The sequence below is a fragment of the Schistocerca serialis genome, chromosome 4 (assembly GCF_023864345.2).
Source record: "Schistocerca serialis cubense isolate TAMUIC-IGC-003099 chromosome 4, iqSchSeri2.2, whole genome shotgun sequence".
NCBI lineage: Eukaryota > Metazoa > Arthropoda > Insecta > Orthoptera > Acrididae > Schistocerca > Schistocerca serialis.
Window position 1 is genome coordinate 1,356,283 of NC_064641.1, and position 18,569 is coordinate 1,374,851.

At 43.7% G+C, this 18,569-nt stretch overlaps 1 protein-coding gene across 1 annotated transcript in view; it reads left to right on the forward strand.

Annotated features, from left to right (window-relative positions):
- LOC126473635 (dipeptidase 1-like) overlaps window positions 1–18,569 on the forward strand; it is a 1,495,347-nt gene that overhangs the window by 569,893 nt on the left and 906,885 nt on the right. The window contains exon 4 of the mRNA XM_050100820.1: window positions 15,417–15,525. Within this exon, the coding sequence (XP_049956777.1) occupies window positions 15,417–15,525 (109 nt within the window). The remainder of the gene's footprint in view (window positions 1–15,416; window positions 15,526–18,569) is intronic.

The window sequence follows — 18,569 nt, forward strand, 5'->3', positions numbered from 1 at the left end:
TGTGTGATGTCCTTAGGTTAGTTAGGTTTAAGTAGTTCTAAGTTCTAGGGGACTGATGACCTCAAAGTTAAGTCCCATAGTGCTCAGAGCCATTTGAACCATTTTTTTTTGTAAACTAACAAAAATATTAGAAAACACACGAAGGTAAACAAAATAGTAAAACGTGATATAACTACAATATAAGTAGGAGAAGAGATACCCTTGGTGGCTGCAGAAGCTGGTAGCATGGAGCTCTTAACTGCTCTAGCCTCGTGTGAACAGCGGCTGCTGCATAACGTGCAGATCGTCGCATAAATACTGGGAGCTCCGCTCAACGTCTCCAGCATCACGTCAGTGATAGCTAGTACCCGTGAAATACGAATAAAACCAGTAAAAATACAACTATGAAATATTTGGATCACGACAACAGTCATTTAAATAGTAAAATAGGCATCCATGAAATACAATAAAAGAACACTTAAATGAAACACAATAAAGAAATAAACAATTAACATTCGAACTAGAGCAGTGGTCCTCTCCTGTGCGTAATGTATGTAAAGCAGAGGTGGCTCACATGGACGCCATCAGTAACCATAGTAACGGTAGGAAGATCTATGTCTTTCCATTTAAAGTCAAAGGTACAGAATACAGAAGTATAGCTTACAGTTTCTTACTCTACACGTATTCATAATTATACAGGGTGATTCAAAAAGAATACCACAACTTAGGAATTTAAAACTCTGCAACGACAAAAGGCAGAGCTAAGCACTATCTGTCGGCGAATTAAGGGAGCTATAAAGTTTCATTTAGTTGTACATTTGTTCGCTTGAGGTGCTGTTGACTAGGCGTCAGCGTCAGTTGATGCTAAGATGGCGACCGCTCAACAGAAAGCTTTTTGTGTTATTGAGTACGGCAGAAGTGAATCGACGACAGTTGTTCAGCGTGCATTTCGAACGAAGTATGTTGTTAAACCTCCTGATAGGTGGTGTATTAAACGTTGGTATAAATAGTTTACAGAGAATGGGTGTTTGTGCAAAGGGAAAAGTTCTGGACGGCCGAGAACGAGTGATGAAAATGTAGCAAGCATCCAGCAAGCATTTGTTCGCAGCCCAGGAAAATCGACTCGCAGAGCTAGCAGAGAGCTGCAAATTCCACAATCAACTGTATGGAGAGTCCTACGAAAAAGGTTAGTTATGAAACCTGAACGTCAACTACCCGAGGCGATGGATCGGCCGCCAGGCAGCCCGTGACAGAGCACTCCACACTGGCCTCCAAGAAGCCCTGATCTTACCCCCTGCGATTTGTTCTTATGGGGGTATGTTAAGGATATGGTGTTTCGGCCACTTCTCCCAGCCACCATTGATGATTTGAAACGAGAAATAACAGCAGCTATCCAAACTGTTACGCCTGATATGCTACAGAGAGTGTGGAACGAGTTGGAGTATCGGGTTGATATTGCTCGTGTGTCTGGAGGGGGCCATATTGAACATCTCTGAACTTGTTTTTGAGTGAAAAAAAAACCTTTTTAAATTCTCTTTGTAATGATGTATAACAGAAGGTTATATTATGTTTCTTTCATTAAATACACATTTTTTAAGTTGTGGTATTCTTTTTGAATCACCCTGTATATATAAGTGGTAATAAGTACGTTTAACAAAATAGGAGCAGTGCCAAAGACGCTAAAAATGTGAGCAAACAATAAAACAATACGCCATTTGTAAGTAGGCTGTTTATGTTTTCTTATAACTACTTACAAGAAAACGAGGGCACATAAATAGACATTTCCCTTCACAGGAATTGCATAAATAATTTCTTTACGATTTGGTAACTTATCTGCTAGTGTAAGTTCTCGTGATGCATCACTCTAATGTTAAGATGTGACATAGGTATTAGACATGGCCATTTTAGTGTAATATTTTTTCTGCTTGCGCTATGTCATGTTTAGGTATAAGTTGCTGCTGTTTGCCAGGCATAGTGTTATTGAATTTGACTTTTGCTCATTTATGCTGCTAGCTTTGCCAATTTACATTTTTTGCATTGCTGTTTGTGTTGATTTGTTATGTGATGCTGCATTGCCTTGTCCCTTAGTTTAGCATCTGAGCTCAGTAGATTTAAGTTAGCTTAAGAGGGGGTAGCCTCTAAGAGAATGAGTTGCGATGAATTGGAAGAAATGCATTGAGAAAACAGGTTTAGGTAGGATTTTCTTGGAAATAAATGTTGAGGTAAGAAATGTATGAACATATAAATACAGAAAGCATGCTTAGATAGAATTTTTGGGTGGAAACAAAGGATGAAATAAGAGGAAAGATATATGAAGTTTTGGGTTGGACTGCAGTACCACATGTTACACTGAAAACGAACCCTGTCCTTTCCCTTTTGTGTTATCCCACTATATGTTTGTGTACCCTTGTGTATTTGTTTTCTTCCTGTCTCTGTGTACAGTTTCATAGAATTTTTTTCTCTTTTAATATTAAGCTACATTCACTATGATGAGGAATACTGTTATCCTCGAATATAATTGGCATTAATAATGTGTTATTTACTTTGTAAAGATGTTTAGACATTATTTACTCTACTTTGTGTTAATGCTCATGTGTGAAGTTGATGTTTCGAAAGTTATTCTGATCTTTTATCTATGTACTTATGTCATAATTCCTGTAACACTGATGTATATGTCTATTTCTATTCTTTTGTAACGCCTGTTTTACTACAAATGTTATCTGTATTGTTATGTTCTTTAATGATGTATTTTGTACCTTTGTTATTGTATTCTTCTGTTATAAAATTGTAATTGTCACCAGTTCATGATATTATTAACTTGTTAGTTACATTTCACTGCACACGTTTCTGTTGGTCATAGTATGTGGACAATATGTGAGAAGTAGGGACTGTTAGTGTTTGCACGTGTGTTAATAACTCAGCAAGGGACTGGATAACAGCATTGCTGGTTCTAAGGACAATTTCAAAAACTTTGTGAGTGCACAATGGTGATTGTGCACCTGCACAGTCACAACAGATGGCTGCTGGCCATCTCTTCAAGGACTACAGTGGGTCTACACCTTTGCTGACTCACCAGTACCATTATTTCTACAAGGCCTGCAGTGGGTCTGCACCTCTGGTGGCCCACCAATACCATTATCTCTACAAGGACTACAGTGGGTCTACATCTTTGATGACCCACCATGCCATTATTTCTACCAGGACTACAGTGGGTCTGCTCTGTGATGACCTACCTACCAATATTCATCAAAACTACGACTGACTCTGCTGTGGGTTTGCTCTGTTGTGGCCCATTATCTGTCAGCATGTCAAGAGTCAGCACTGTCTTTCCGTTGGAAGGACAACGCTACTTCTTCAAGACTGCATGGAAATCCACTACTTCTATGTGCATTTTCTTTTACTGCTTGGACTTTGAGAAAAGCTCTGCATTTTTACTGTGATGAACAATGTGGACTGTCTTTATGGACTATGAGAAATTTTTAGCTTTTGACCAACAATGTATCAATAAGTGTGTGCATTTTATATCTTTGTTACTGTAATTGTGAAAAATTTTTGTCAAATCTGTATTGGCCAGTGCCCAACACCATTTGTAAAAATTTTTGTGGGGAGCATGGGGGCTATGTAAGTAGGCTGTTTATGTTTTCTTATTGGCAACGTTACGTAGCGCTCAATATGAAAATCACTGGCTGTGCTGTGTGCAGTCTGTGGCTAGTTTGCATTGTTGTCTGCCATTGTAGTGTTGGGCAGCGGCAGCTGGATGTGAACAGCGCGTAGCGTTGCGCAGTTGGAGGTGAGCCGCCAGCAGTGGTGGATGTGGGGAGAGAGATGGCGGAGGTTTGTAATTTGTCATGAACTGATATATATATTATGACTTGTGATGATATCAAGGTAAATACATTGTTCGTTCTCTATTAATATCTTTCATTTGCTAACTACCCCTATCAGTAGTTAGTGCCTTCAGTAGTTTGAATCTTTTATTTAGCTGGCAGTAGTGGCGCTCGCTGTATTGCAGTAGCTTGAGCAGCGAAGATTTTTGTGAGGTAAGTGATTTGTGAAAGGTATAGTTTAATGTTAGTCAGGGCCATTCTTTTGTAGGGAATTTTGAAAGTCAGATTGCGTTGCGCTAACAAAGTATTGTGTGTCAGGTTAAGCACAGTCCTGTAAAATTGTTGAAAGGGGACGTTTCACATTGACATTAAAATTAGGTTCAAGGTACCCTGGGAGGGGACTTATAATGGAAAGATGGCTCAGACAGGACGTCTCCAGTAAGTACCTTACAGCGTAAAGACCGGTATATTCCGATACACTTTAAAGGTTCAGAGGTATTGGCTTGTTATGTCAACTTTGATTCAGAACATAATAATATTACATACAGCAGAAACTATGGGTACGCTATAGACAAGAGAAATGATGTCACCGACGCTGAATGTAAGACACTCGGTACCCTTTATTGGGGCTTGTGCGTAACGTACGTGGCTCGAAAGGGACGCAACAGGTAACCATGGTAATTCTACAATGATTGATATGTTTCGAGTAACAGTAAATACTGGCTTGTTATTACGACTTCATTCGGAGCAATACGTTCGTCATGATATATTTACATGCAGTAAAAATAATACATTCATTAGATACAGCAGGAACGGTAGCCACTACACCAGTGAAAATGCGTCTAGATATAAAGTGCCTTCTGCAAAGGACTTGTACGAAACGTGTGCGATCTGAAAACTAATAGAACGGAACCCCACCGGAGACCAAGTGAACGTTGTCTGGTGGAATATTTTAAAGGCCTGGACTGCTTTTATTCTGTTTCTGATCGGACCAGTAATCGCTTCAGAAAATGTGTGACCAGTGTCAAAATATCGACTTCTATGCATCGTCAGCAAAGCTCACTCTAGAGCCCAATATGGAAAGGCAAGAACTGAACATCTGTTCCGAGACATAACTAAATCGAAAAAGTTCTGAAAACCTCGCGATACAGGCTTTATAACTGCAACACGAGATACCTGGAGGCAGGCACGTTGGACGCGAGACGGAAGGGTCGAGAAGTTACCGCTGTCGCTTTCCACAGGCGATGCTGAATATGCTTCCTTCTTCATTAATCTTTGTTTCAGGCATGAATATTCCATTTCATTCCCTGTCTTCTATCTTACACTCCCTTGTTTAATCTCTCTCCGTGGCTTAATGTAAATAAATTCGCTTTATATTATCCAGTGCCGCTTCTCTTACTCTTAATTTCCCTAGTGTTTGGTTTACGCCGGTACTTCCATCTCGACGTCAGATGATACTCTTTCTCAGCTTTCTTTATTCTGTTTTCTGTAGCTCTGCGTAGACGATATCGAGCTAGAGCGTAACATACTCGTTGTAAGTGTTCGTGACACTCCGTAGCCAAATGGTACGACATAATATTTTTGAACGTGGAATAGATCAGATGCTGCATTGATGAAAACAGGAGCAAGTCATCTATACAAACGGACACTACCCGACAGAAACGTGATGAACCTAGAATACATGGTCGGATGAGTGTAGCTTCGTACACGTACACACCATCGACGGGTATGTAATACAGTTGCAATTCGCTATGATAGCTACAACAGCCACTGGCGTGCGTTAGTGTTGTTCGTTACTATGTCTGGTAGGAATGTAAGACGCATGAACAGAGTCAGATGTTGAGTGATCACTGTCAAGGAAACGGGCAAGCCGCGTACCCGTGTTAGACGGCATTTTCAGCTCCTGGCAGTTTTTAAAAGGGCCACGTAGTGGGTCTCCATTTGGTGGGCTGGTCGAATGGCGCAATATCCAGATTTTTAGGGCATTCTAATGTGACAGCGGCCCTATGTTGGACGGGGCAGGGACAGTAGTCGTCAAAGATCCAGCCGGCCACATCTGACCACCACAAGGGAGGATCTCTGTACTGCCCGCCAAGCACATTACAAATCCCTTACCATCTGCACCTGTCACGCGAGAACAAGAACTGACTTCCTGAAACGTTCTGAGTCGTACTGAACGACTGGTCGGAGACTCGCTGCGACAGAACTATGGAACTGACTGTCTAATGCATAGGCTGACGGCAACTCCACAACACAAACGGCTCCGTTTTGCGTGGTACAGCTACGGGGAAGCAAGGCCTGCCGGTCAACGGCGTCACACTGTTTTTAGCAATGAATCGCGGACTACACCACGCCGGACGACCATCGACGGCCATTCTGGCGGCGACTCTTGGCAGAGGCACTGTTCTTCCAGTGTTTAGGACAGGCACAGTGGTGTTAGTCCTAAAGCCGTGGTGCGGCGAGCCACCGGGTATGACTTCAGGTCACGGCAGACAGTGACTGAGGAAACTCTGACGGCACAACGAGATGTCAGGAGCATTCTGTGTCCTCGTGTGTTACTTCCCTCGTGACAGCATCGCAGTGGCATTTTTCAACTGAAGAAAGCTCGTTCAGTGGCATATGGCTCTATGAATAGTCTGCGTGAAGCTGTGTGTGATGCCAGGAAGATTCAGGTATGTCCTCGACAGAAAATGTGTGCCACCAGCTGTGATTTTTTCTAATTTCCAACCGAGAAAGACTTATGCGCTCAAAGCACGCGCTTGGTAGCGTCCCAGATGCTTTTCGTGGGGTTGAGATCAGGCGAATTCGGTCCACAAGACATTAAACGTAAGTTGACTGTCGTGGTCTTCAAACCACTCTAGCCTTGTGAAACAGGATGTTATCCTGCTGGCATACGCCACCCCTTACGGTTGTGACATGAAGCTTAGCTTGAGGGGGATACAGGTGGTCCGTAATAATGTCCGCATAGCCTACAGGAAACATGCTGCCTTCGCTTACTACCGCAGGCCCAAGGAAGCCCAGGTGAATGTCCCCCGTAGCGTAATACTGTCCCCACTGATCTGCGTATGTAACGAAATGCGTGTATCGAGCACTCGTTGGCCTGGATGATGCTGTGCCTAGCGCAGTCGTAACTGACGGTGTCGTCTGCTGCGCTTGACGTTGTGCTCCGAAAGACTTGTGCCTGCACCAGCTGTGTACTCAGTCATCATACCTGGCACATATCGACGTCCAACCTGCTTTGCAGAGCGGACAAGCTGCCAAACTAGATTTTGCAGGATTTATTATATCTCAGCGTATGCATGGTTATCCACTGAACATATGAATAAGAGTCAAGGGGCGAGGATGGCATTGGTGGCAATTGTCTCCTCTTCTACACCGTACTCCCCCACCCCCCACCCCCCTTCCACCCCGTGCCCTCCAGGTCCCTCAACCCACGCACCGGCCAGCACGATTTACGCTGTGTCAAAACCGCTTAGGTGAGTGAATATGTCCATTTGTGGCATGCTTCGTCTCTAGAACGATTCCCCGTTCGCCTCTGTTCTGGTTTTATAGTTTCATTACTGCGTGTCTCGCAGCCACCAGGTTGGTTGGTTGGTTGTTTGATTTGGAGGAGGGGACCAAACAGCGAGTAATCGGTTCCCCTCAGGTTACGGAAGTATGGGTAAGGAAGTCGGCCGTGCCCTTTCAAAGGAACCATCCCGGCATTTGCAACAAGCGATTTAGGGAAATCACGGTAAACCTAAATCAGGATGGCCGGACGGGTGATTGAACCGTCGTCCTCGCGAATGCCAGCCACCAGGCACTTCTCGTTCATGTAGTACTGACCTGTTACGAGTCTAAAATAAGAATGGGTGATATTTAAAGCACCACTAAAGTAACACAGTTACTCAATCCTACATCATAACCAAATAACGTCTTCCATGCAGAGCCCCATTAAATTTTGAATGGGCTAGGGTTCATCGACATAAAAACGCCTTTCCACAGTTCACCTTGTTTTCTTATACAAAATATAACTATCCGTTTTTCTATGACAATGTATTCCTTAATGCTATTAAAATTTCGTTGCCTTTTCATTGTAACAGGCTTCCTCCGAGTTACGTGATGCATACTGCTACATACAAGTAGATCCGTGCTGCTAGGGTGTTATTTATGTGTCTGCAACATATTCGTTCCTTCGGTACATTCCATCTCAACCGTTGCTTGCGGCAGCTGTGATTCACAAGGGAACCATCATACGTATTGATTATTGACTTCAGTGAGTCTTAGGTATGTTGTAGAGTAACCTGTCCCGAGTACCTGGCTAGCGGTGGTTCATGCGACGGCCCCGAACTTCAGAGAAAATCGGCGTCGAAGTTTCATATGTCGCTCCTACACCCTTAACGTTGGTCGTCTTTCGATCAACCGAGTGTAGCGCAGCGCCTACGGTACGGATACTTGTCTTTACGTTATTGGTACGTGGTGAGGGAATAATGATGAGCCACATCTTTGTAAACGAAAGAACGCCATATGCCTTCACCATAAAAATTATCCCACTTACATGTACTCCACTTATGCATCCCTGTAATGTTTACTTTTATAGGCAGGTTATAATTTTCACAGAAAATTACAATGCTCTGTGCTGTTGTAAGCCGTCGCCAGCACACCATTCGGCAGAGATGTAGTGTCAAGATCGATAGTAGTCGCTGGATCAAGTGCGCCCACCACGAGAGAGACCAGAGACACACCGACCAGCAACAGACCTCCAACGCCCTCCCGACAGCAGGTATTTAGGCGGCCGCCGCTGACCGGGCTCACTGGTCCACTTCCAGTTTGGCATCTGCCACTCGCTCCCAGAGCGGGTTGAGTTCATAACAGGTTACGACAGTGCACATCGAACATATTAGTGACTATGGCGAGACTACAGTTTGTAATAGCGAGGTTACCGATATTGTCTGCAAGAGGACTATTACTGACGAGCTTGTACCACGTGGACTCTGTTCAAGCTAAGTAAATGTTCCAGTTCATACAAATAAAGAACCGTATTAATCGATCTGTGCATTTGTGTTGTAGAAAGAGGGTACCAACCACACATAACGTCGTCTCCCTTGCTTCGATGCAGTACAAGACTCTACAGTGGAGACGAGGACACTACATGCTCCATACTTGCTAAAGACTAATAGAAAAACAGCTCGATGGAAGAGTCCATAAAAATATATTCCCTAATTATGCGCCAGCCGGAGTGGCCGTGCGGTTCTAGGTGCTGCAGTCTGAAACCGCGAGACCGCTACGGTCGCAGGTTCGAAGCCTGCCTCGGGCATGCATGTGTGTGATGTCCTTTGGTTAGTTAGGTTTAACTAGTTCTAAGTTCTAGGGGACTAATGACCTCAGAAGTTGAGTCCCATAGTGCTCAGAGCCATTTGAACCCCATTTGAACCTAATTATGCAACGATGTAGAGTACTTGATTTCACAATAATTATCAAATACGCAAGGTTCGCATCGAAATTGATCGAAGTAAGAAAAATCTTTTTGAATTCAAATGCCCTGTTTTCCGGCATTGCTTCTGGAAATTCTGAGTCTCTGCAAGGCTGTTCCTTTAATTAAATGTGGTTGTGGTGTAGGTATTTGTGTTTCTGTTGCTTCTATGCCAAATACCACACGGCATTCTGATTCAGCACAGAAAGCGATGCAAGTGGTAGGGAATAAACCAGTTCTGTAACAAACAGAATACACGATTGAAGAAAGTTTACTTTAACGTATGATTTATAAATGAAATTACTACGACGATTATGACTACTTTTGAATAATTCTACATGATATATGCTATTTAATAATGTTCCATTCAATGAAATTTAAAACAAAATGAGGGTCGTTTGAACCAGTAGTGCCAGAATAATAGCCGCGAATATTAACCGCTGCGGTACGTTCTCGTGGTCGAAGAATGACTAATGTTACAGTTGTAATAGGTACGCACAGAACTTTAAAGTCAATTTTCTCTGGAACTGAGGGCCGTGGCATGAACTGCTGCTGGCCAGGTACTCTCTACAACATACCTGAGACTCATCGAAATCCGTGGACACCAGGTCTGATGGCCCCCTTGTCAGCAACAGCTCCTCTGGCAGCCTCCTCTAACTCTCTACGGGACTGTGGCCGCTGCTTGCGGACGTCGTCACACGCATACCATTCCAAGTATATTGTCGGCTCCAGACTATAGCCATATTTGCGTATAATACAAATTTTGTCTGTAGTTGTGTGTGGTCGTCAACAATGAATAAGGACAGAAATCTACTTTTGTGTGGGAATATCTCTCTGTGAGAGTTATATTTTGACTAAAGTTCAGTCTTGATCACGTCATGTATGTTTTGATGATACAGGTAACCGGTTTCGATTCTTTCTACAAAACCATCATCAGACCCATGGCTCCCTTAGGATGGTAGGCGGAGCTCTCCTCGCTGCTACGCAGTCAACTGATCTGTCTCTGTGAGAGACTACACTAACAGAATTGTTCGGTATGATATTTTGTTCAAACTTTGTTTCAAAATGTCTGTGCTTAACTTTTTATGAAATGTGCTGACACAGCCACTTGAATTATATTTAGACTTCCAAGTACCTGTGTTCAAGCAGACGCCTTCAGTTGTAATAACAAGCGCCGGCCAGCACTAACGCACTCTCCGTGTTCTGCTTTCATGTCTTGTGGGTTTCAGCATGCCTCACCGTCCGCATGGAATCTGTTAAATAGTAAGTTTCTGGAACTGGAAAGTAGTCATCTGTTGCTTGTAGTTAGTAGTTCAACCTATACCCATGCTACAATCTTGTCTGAATGACTTACCAACGTGACAGGATGTATTAACTGACGCAGATCATCTTTTATACCTTTCTAACATTCTCAGTTGATGCTGTGTTGACTCATAGCTCCTTGATCTTTTTTTAAATAATATTTATACTTTGTGTATTTGTTTCGAGTTTGTAGTCTCATCCTGTGGCGTGATGGTAATGATATTACTATACAGGTTCACCTGGATTTACCTCTGTGCCCGATGTGAAATTATTCTGACAGTGCCGTGTGGTAGTGACCCGTAAAGTATTGTAGCACACACAACAGCCGATGTAGAAGACAATAACTGCAAATACTTTAAAAGACAATTAATTACTTCTTTACAAACAATTAATAATATTATGAAGAAAAATAAAAATTCGTGTTTTATGTTGTATTGTGGTATTAATGTGGAAGACGGGGCCAGAGTACATATTTGTGATGTGGGTAATTAAACGACAAATATGTATTTTGTGCTATAAAATAGTGGTTTGTGGAGAACTAGAGACCAGAAGCAATACACAATCAAAGTATTAGCTCTCCTTATTCCATGTTGTTGTTGGATTATGTCTGAGATAAAGTCAGACTCTAAAAAATAAATGGAATATTAGAAGTTGCATTATAGAATACAAAACTGTAGCACATCATCAGACCATTTTCGGGTATCCTACTTTAAGATGGATGACGTACGCCTGTCTGTTGGGGGTGGCATCCTATGTACTCTGTAATGAAATTTTAACCTTCCCAAAAGCTGTTCAGCACAGCCTATTTCAAATACTTCTCATGCTGCCTAGCACAAAAACATTGGTGGTTAATATGTACCAATGAAGAAAATTGAAGTTACTTAAGTCTGTACAAGGAATATGCTTTACAAAGAAGTTTATTTCGTTAGAAGCGGCTCCTGTGTTTGAAAAGTGAATACTGATGTTAAGAATGAGTTAAGAATGAAGTGTGAAACAATCTTAAGCAGTATTGTGAGCAGAAGTGGCTTTAAGACGAACTAAAAGAAAAATATCGACAAGACGCCAACCTCAATAGACAGGCATACATTGCGCACCTTAATCTAGCAGACCCGAAGACGGACTGATGTTACACCGAAATCGATTGTCTTCAATCACAAAGTAGCGATAGGGTTGTGTATTTTATAAGGACGTTTTTAACCATTCTAAAATCTGTTCAACATAGCTTACACGAAATACGAGAACAAGATAAATATATACACAGTAAAATGCATATGAACTTTTTTGGTGTTCTAATGGCTACGTTAGAGGTACGATATAAAAACAGTCATCCCACTATTAACGAGCAGAGATACACTGGAATACATGGAAATCATAGCGGAATAGGGGATGATTTTGTATCACTATCAGTTGTACAATCTGAGTTTAAAAATGTTAGTGAAAACTGAATCAGAATGAATTGGTGCAAGTTTACTGTCTTAACTCAATTACTGCCTTAAATTATTACAAGAAATATCTATTATCTCTTAAAAGATTCCTTTAATAACGAAAATAATGCGTTACATGGATTATAAATTGCATTCGATTTTGCCCTACTTCCGGTTCTATTTTTTCAGCCCTGAATAGCACGTGCTTGTGTTCAACTGACAACATACTAGCACATATTGGCTTCACTATCGAACATGTTTGGTGTCACTGTATATTATACGTACTGTAATTTTTTTTTTTTCGATATTTTCTTCACGTTTCGTAAGAACCATGCTCCATCATCAACTTTACAGCAACCTAGACAAATTCAAATAATTTCCCTGCTTTCTGACACTGGAGAAAAATGAGCAGCTTCCTGTTTCGCAGATACGAACCGAACCATTGATGAGCTTTACCGCTAGTTCTATAATGCTTCAACTTACGTAAAAAGCATAGCGCCGGACTTTGTACTGATACACTCCTGGAAATTGAAATAAGAACACCGTGAATTCATTTTCCCAGGAAGGGGAAACTTTATTGACACATTCCTGGGGTCAGATACATCACATGATCACACTGACAGAACCACAGACACATAGACACAGGCAACAGAGCATGCACAATGTCGGCACTAATACAGTGTATATCCACCTTTCGCAGCAATGCAGGCTGCTATTCTCCCATGGAGACGATCGTAGAGATGCTGGATGTAGTCCTGTGGAGCGGCTTGCCATGCCATTTCCACCTGGCGCCTCAGTTGGACCAGCGTTCGTGCTGGACGTGCAGACCGCGTGAGACGACGCTTCATCCAGTCCCAAACATGCTCAATGGGGGACAGATCCGGAGATCTTGCTGGCCAGGGTAGTTGACTTACACCTTCTAGAGCACGTTGGGTGGCACGGGATACATGCGGACGTGCATTGTCCTGTTGGAACAGCAAGTTCCCTTGCCGGTCTAGGAATGGTAGAACGATGGGTTCGATGACGGTTTGGATGTACCGTGCACTATTCAGTGTCCCCTCGACGATCACCAGTGGTGTACGGCCAGTGTAGGAGATCGCTCCCCACACCATGATGCCGGGTGTTGGCCCTGTGTGCCTCGGTCGTATGCAGTCCTGATTGTGGCGTTCACCTGCACGGCGCCAAACACGCATACGACCACCATTGGCACCAAGGCAGAAGCGACTCTCATCGCTGAAGACGACACGTCTCCATTCGTCCCTCCATTCACGCCTGTCGCGACACCACTGGAGGCGGGCTGCACGATGTTGGGGCGTGAGCGGAAGACGGCCTAACGGTGTGCGGGACCGTAGCCCAGCTTCATGGAGACGGTTGCGAATGGTCCTCGCCGATACCCCAGGAGCAACAGTGTCCCTAATTTGCTGGGAAGTGGCGGTGCGGTCCCCTACGGCACTGCGTAGGATCCTACGGTCTTGGCGTGCATCCGTGCGTCGCTGCGGTCCGGTCCCAGGTCGACGGGCACGTGCACCTTCCGCCGACCACTGGCGACAACATCGATGTACTGTGGAGACCTCACGCCCCACGTGTTAAGCAATTCGGCGGTACGTCCACCCGGCCTCCTGCATGCCCACTATACGCCCTCGCTCAAAGTCCGTCGACTGCATTTACGGTTCACGTCCACGCTGTCGCGGCATGCTACCAGTGTTAAAGACTGCGATGGAGCTCCGTATGCCACGGCAAACTGGCTGACACTGACGGCGGCGGTGCACAAATGCTGCGCAGCTAGCGCCATTCGACGGCCAACACCGCGGTTCCTGGTGTGTCCGCTGTGCCGTGCGTGTGATCATTGCTTGTACAGCCATCTCGCAGTGTCCGGAGCAAGTATGGTGGGTCTGACACACCGGTGTCAATGTGTTCTTTTTTCCATTTCCAGGAGTGTATTTTCTACCTAAAACCAAACTGCGTGACTATCAACAGACTATATTTACTGAACCGTGTGTCTAGCAACAAACTATATTTAATGAGATGTGGACAAAGTAGGCAGTATAATAACCTTGTCTGGGATACTGACAGTCTCCAAGCTTTCCAACTTCGTTCCCTTTCTCAGCAGCAGATGCTGGGATTCCGTGGAAAATCTAACAGTCGTTTTACATGCTGTGTCCTCCCGAAGATGGAGGGCAAATCCTGCATAGAAAAGGCTAGATTCCAGGGATGGCTTAGACGACAATCACTGTTGTTACGAATTTGCCTTACGTCACAAAAAAAAAAAATTCCCAAGTGGACATTCATTTCCCAAATGTGCATGCAGGGAGTTATACGGCCCTGTTCAGCGGGTAGTACCTCAAAAACGTGGTCGGACAATCGTCACACTGTATCGGAATACTGTCTCAGCGAGTGTCTCAGGACTGATCTACGGTTGCCGCCGAGAAGAGCCAAGCCGGACGTGAGAGGTCAGCGTTCACTGGATCTACGACTGTGATATTCGTTAAAATTAGATCAGTGGAAGTGAACACTCCAATACCTAATCTTCATACTCCAGCTAAGTACTGTGAAATTTTTATCAAAAAATCTCTAAGTTGTTGCTAGTCTGTCTTGCTAACTGTCTTTGCCACAGCTGCTGCCTAACTCCATTTGACCCTGTGACGAATCCGTATAGTTGCTGCATGCAAACAAGCCATCTCATATCAACTATTCTGCAGAGGGTTCTCTTCTTGCCACATTTCACTCCAATTGTATTTCGTGAATACAACATTACACAACAGTCGTTCTCTTGGGTGTTGAGCATTGCTTGTCAGTCTGGCATAATTGTTAGGCACTATTAAGAGGAGACTGAAAAATCCTGAGAAGATCGACATCTTTTGTAACGCATTCGTTAATTCACGTGACAGCGTTACGGAGATATTTCCCAGACTATTGGTTGACGCTACAAAAGTGAAGTTCCTCATAAGTGGACGTTCACCGTTAAATTTACGAGAACCTACGTACCAGGAATGGTCTACAAACATCTTTCTAAGTGACCACAACTAGAAAATTAGACGTCATAAGGTCTTTACCGACAACCATTCGTAACTGGAACAGGAAATGGAGGAAATGGCAGCAGTGCAAGAAACTTGTGCAGTGACGTGGCTCGCGGTGTGTAAAAATAAATATAGATTTAGGATAATAACGGGGCAGCTCGGCAGAAAATGAGCTGTTCCATTGTGAATCGAAGGTGCTGATGCGATTTTCAGTTCCTAAATTCGGCTTCTTCTTATGTAGCAGATCGTTGATAATTATACTTGTAAATGTAGTCGTAGATGTAAATGTGAAGCAGAGACCAGCTTTCCTGACGAACCAGTGGCTACAGTCAGCGCCTGCTCTGTTTAACAGCTTCGCACACAAGTGTTCCGCATGTAGGCGCGCTCTGCATGGCTGCTTCTGTGTTGTTGGCAGACCCGGGTCGCCTCCTCGCCTGGCCTCGACCGGAAGCTGCCCAACGGTGACGTAGTTCCGGAGCGGCTGACCGAGGACGTGGCGGCGCGCCGCGCCGACAGGGACCGTGGTGAGTAGCCAGGGCTGCCAACGCAAAGCGCCAGGGTGGGTACCCAGGGCTGCCAACGTAACATGCTTTGTCTGTGGCAACCAGCGCACAAGGCACCGTGGTGTCATCTGGGTAACCTTCGATCACTGAGATGACCTCTTTTCAGCGCTTTAACCGATCGTAGGCTAAAAACAATTACTGGTAACTTCGAAAAACAGTATCGAACAGTATGGATTATGGTATGTAATGTCACCTTCCAATCACATATGAAGCATAGCCATTGCCCATATCGAAAAAATATATACTAACACAGAACTCAAAATCTAAAAATATAATGTGAGACAGATTAAACTGATTGTACTTGCTGTTATTTATAAAAGGTGAAGTCATGGGACATGTTTGGGTGGGAGACACAGAAGGGTAGGTACAGCCGCTTGATAGAAACGGTTTTTCGTTTCTTTCGCTTACTGTAGCACGTTTCCTTCGCTATGTGTGACAGTTGTGTCTCTTGCAGGCTTTCAGTAATAAATGAGGTGATGGTGGTGGCCCTCAACTATGTACCCTCAGACTCAAAGTTGAAATATTAAAAGTTTTGCCTGGTTTCGTTATCTAGGGGCTGGGATACGTAGTTGCCACATTACAAGCCAAATACTGCTGAGTCTACAGTATACGATATGAATATACACATGAATCGAATGGTCGAAGGTTCCTATCACTCGGCAATTGCTTAAGATATGTAGAAATCTATAAATGAAAGATTGCAAAAAATAAAATCTGCAGGAACTATCTTAACGACTTTTTTTAAATGATGAGTACGATAGTAGCAGTACTTTTGAGAATGTGGTATATTTCTGCAAAACACTTACTGGTCTCGATGGTCCAGCAATTAAATAAAATATAAGTTGAATAACAGGGAAACAGTAGATTCCTACTGCACGTAATTAGTTACGACCGACAACATAGCTCACGAGATATTCACTTCTAAATGAATACTACATCTTCACTGTGGAAACCTTGGAACTGTCTCAAGTTCACAAGTCCACACTCCGAGGCATTTCCGTGTCTCGCGACCACGCGCAAACCGCTCCGCACTCCAAGGCTCTCCTGCGAGCGTGCGTCCCTCGCGCCGTCCTGTCCCGGACTCCCCCTTGTCATTTCCGGAAAAAGATCCTCCTCCCCCACTTCCGTACAGTCTCTCCACGTATCCTTTTTGAACGATCGTTGTGATTGGCTAGAGCGCTCCCGCCCTGTCTCCAAGACAACGCACACTCACGAACATATTGAAACACATTCGAAATGCTAGATTTACGTTTAAATAACTTGAAATTAAATAAATATTCCTACGGCTGGACCCTAAACACGCTCTAACACACATTATTAAATGTATAAACAAATTAAATAGACATATAGCAAAGGAATAGCAAGCAAAAGTAGGTCAGTAGCCTGAATGTCTGTGTGCTTTCTAAAACACAGTAAATAATTGACCAATTTCTTCATGAATAGCATATATCGGATATAAACAAAGATATAGATGAATAAATATATTTATAAGCATGTTGCTACCGCTTTTTCGTGTAACTGTGGAGTACTTATGGCCTGACGTGATAGATAGTAATCGACCACTTTGACCTCCAATAACTCATGTACTACTCAAGTCACATGCCTGTAATTCATACCACTTTAGGTTTACACTAACAGCTTTCTAAAGACACGTCGATCGACGAAATCAGGTGAATCGTTTAGATTTTGGAAATTCGTTGCTGGGTGTCACTTGTATAATTTACAGTCAGATGCTAAACTTTAAACTAATAAAGATATTGTAAATCTGATTACACCATCAGAATTGTCGTGCAAATAATGGTATTCTACATGTTTCTTTCTGAGGTGTCATGATTCCTCAGGCTACTATTAATGTCTACACGAACTGCGAAATGTCTGCAATGACGGTATCCCTATGTCCACCATATTTGGCACTCTCGGCATACAAGTCTCTTTCATTGACAGAGCGTCACCAAGGAATTCCCAGCCACGTGCTCGGCCTGGACCACGTGCTGGAGCTACACCTCTTGTCCGGCTAACGCCCGGCACCACGTGTTCGCTGCCGGGCCGCGACTTCCAGAGAGGCCCGTGTAGCCACGCCAGCTCCGAACTTAGAATATTTCCAGGGCGCCACAACTCGCCCCTTACCTCACACTCTGCTAACTACAGTTGACTCTAATGAGTGTATGTAAACTGTGGCACACCGTTTGTGTTGGATGATGACGAGAGAAGGGAGAGGGTGAAACCCAGTGGCGGTACGTAGCCTGTTCCTCTCGTACAGCACCAAGGGTGCCCGAGCTTAACGTCCCATCCGACAGAAGGATCAGCATCGACAGAGTCACATGCCCTCTCTCCGTGAGACACAGCGGCCAACGTGGCTTCAGTCTGCTGACGAGAAACGGTGTTTTGAACGTGGCGAGACCCTTAGCCTCTCTCTAATAACAATAGAAGTTTGTTCGAGAGTTTGAACTTCATTTGTACCTGCTTTTATAGCTTGTGAGACAAGATGAGCCATATCCTTAACCAATTCGAGCGACGGATTGACGACTCTTGGTCTGATTCGTAGGCAGCCGGGGGTCTACACAGTAGTTGGGGTTTTCATGGCCACTAGTTGACTATTGTCTGTTAACTTTTGTCTCGGCATCTTCTGACGAAGTTTGTCTGGTAATTTTCCCGATGTTTCGCCAGCAGAAATGTTGGCTTTGTTGAAGGATTCTGGCAGCTGGTGAAACATCAAGAAAATCAGTAACAAAAACATCATTCAGAAGATCCTGAGACAAAAACTAACAGCCAAGAAGTCAGCCTGGGAGCCATCTTTTCAAGTTTTCTGCGCCCGTGTAGGCAAATACTGGATGGCCGTCCTTATTCAACTCAGAGGATACGATATACCGTTACAATATGATAACAAACAGAACTAAGTTTCACACGATTCACAGACAGGCCTAGAACACGACTTCCCTACCGTATACGAGGTGCATTCAAGTTCTAAGGTCTCCGATTTTTTTTTCTAATTAACTACTCACCCG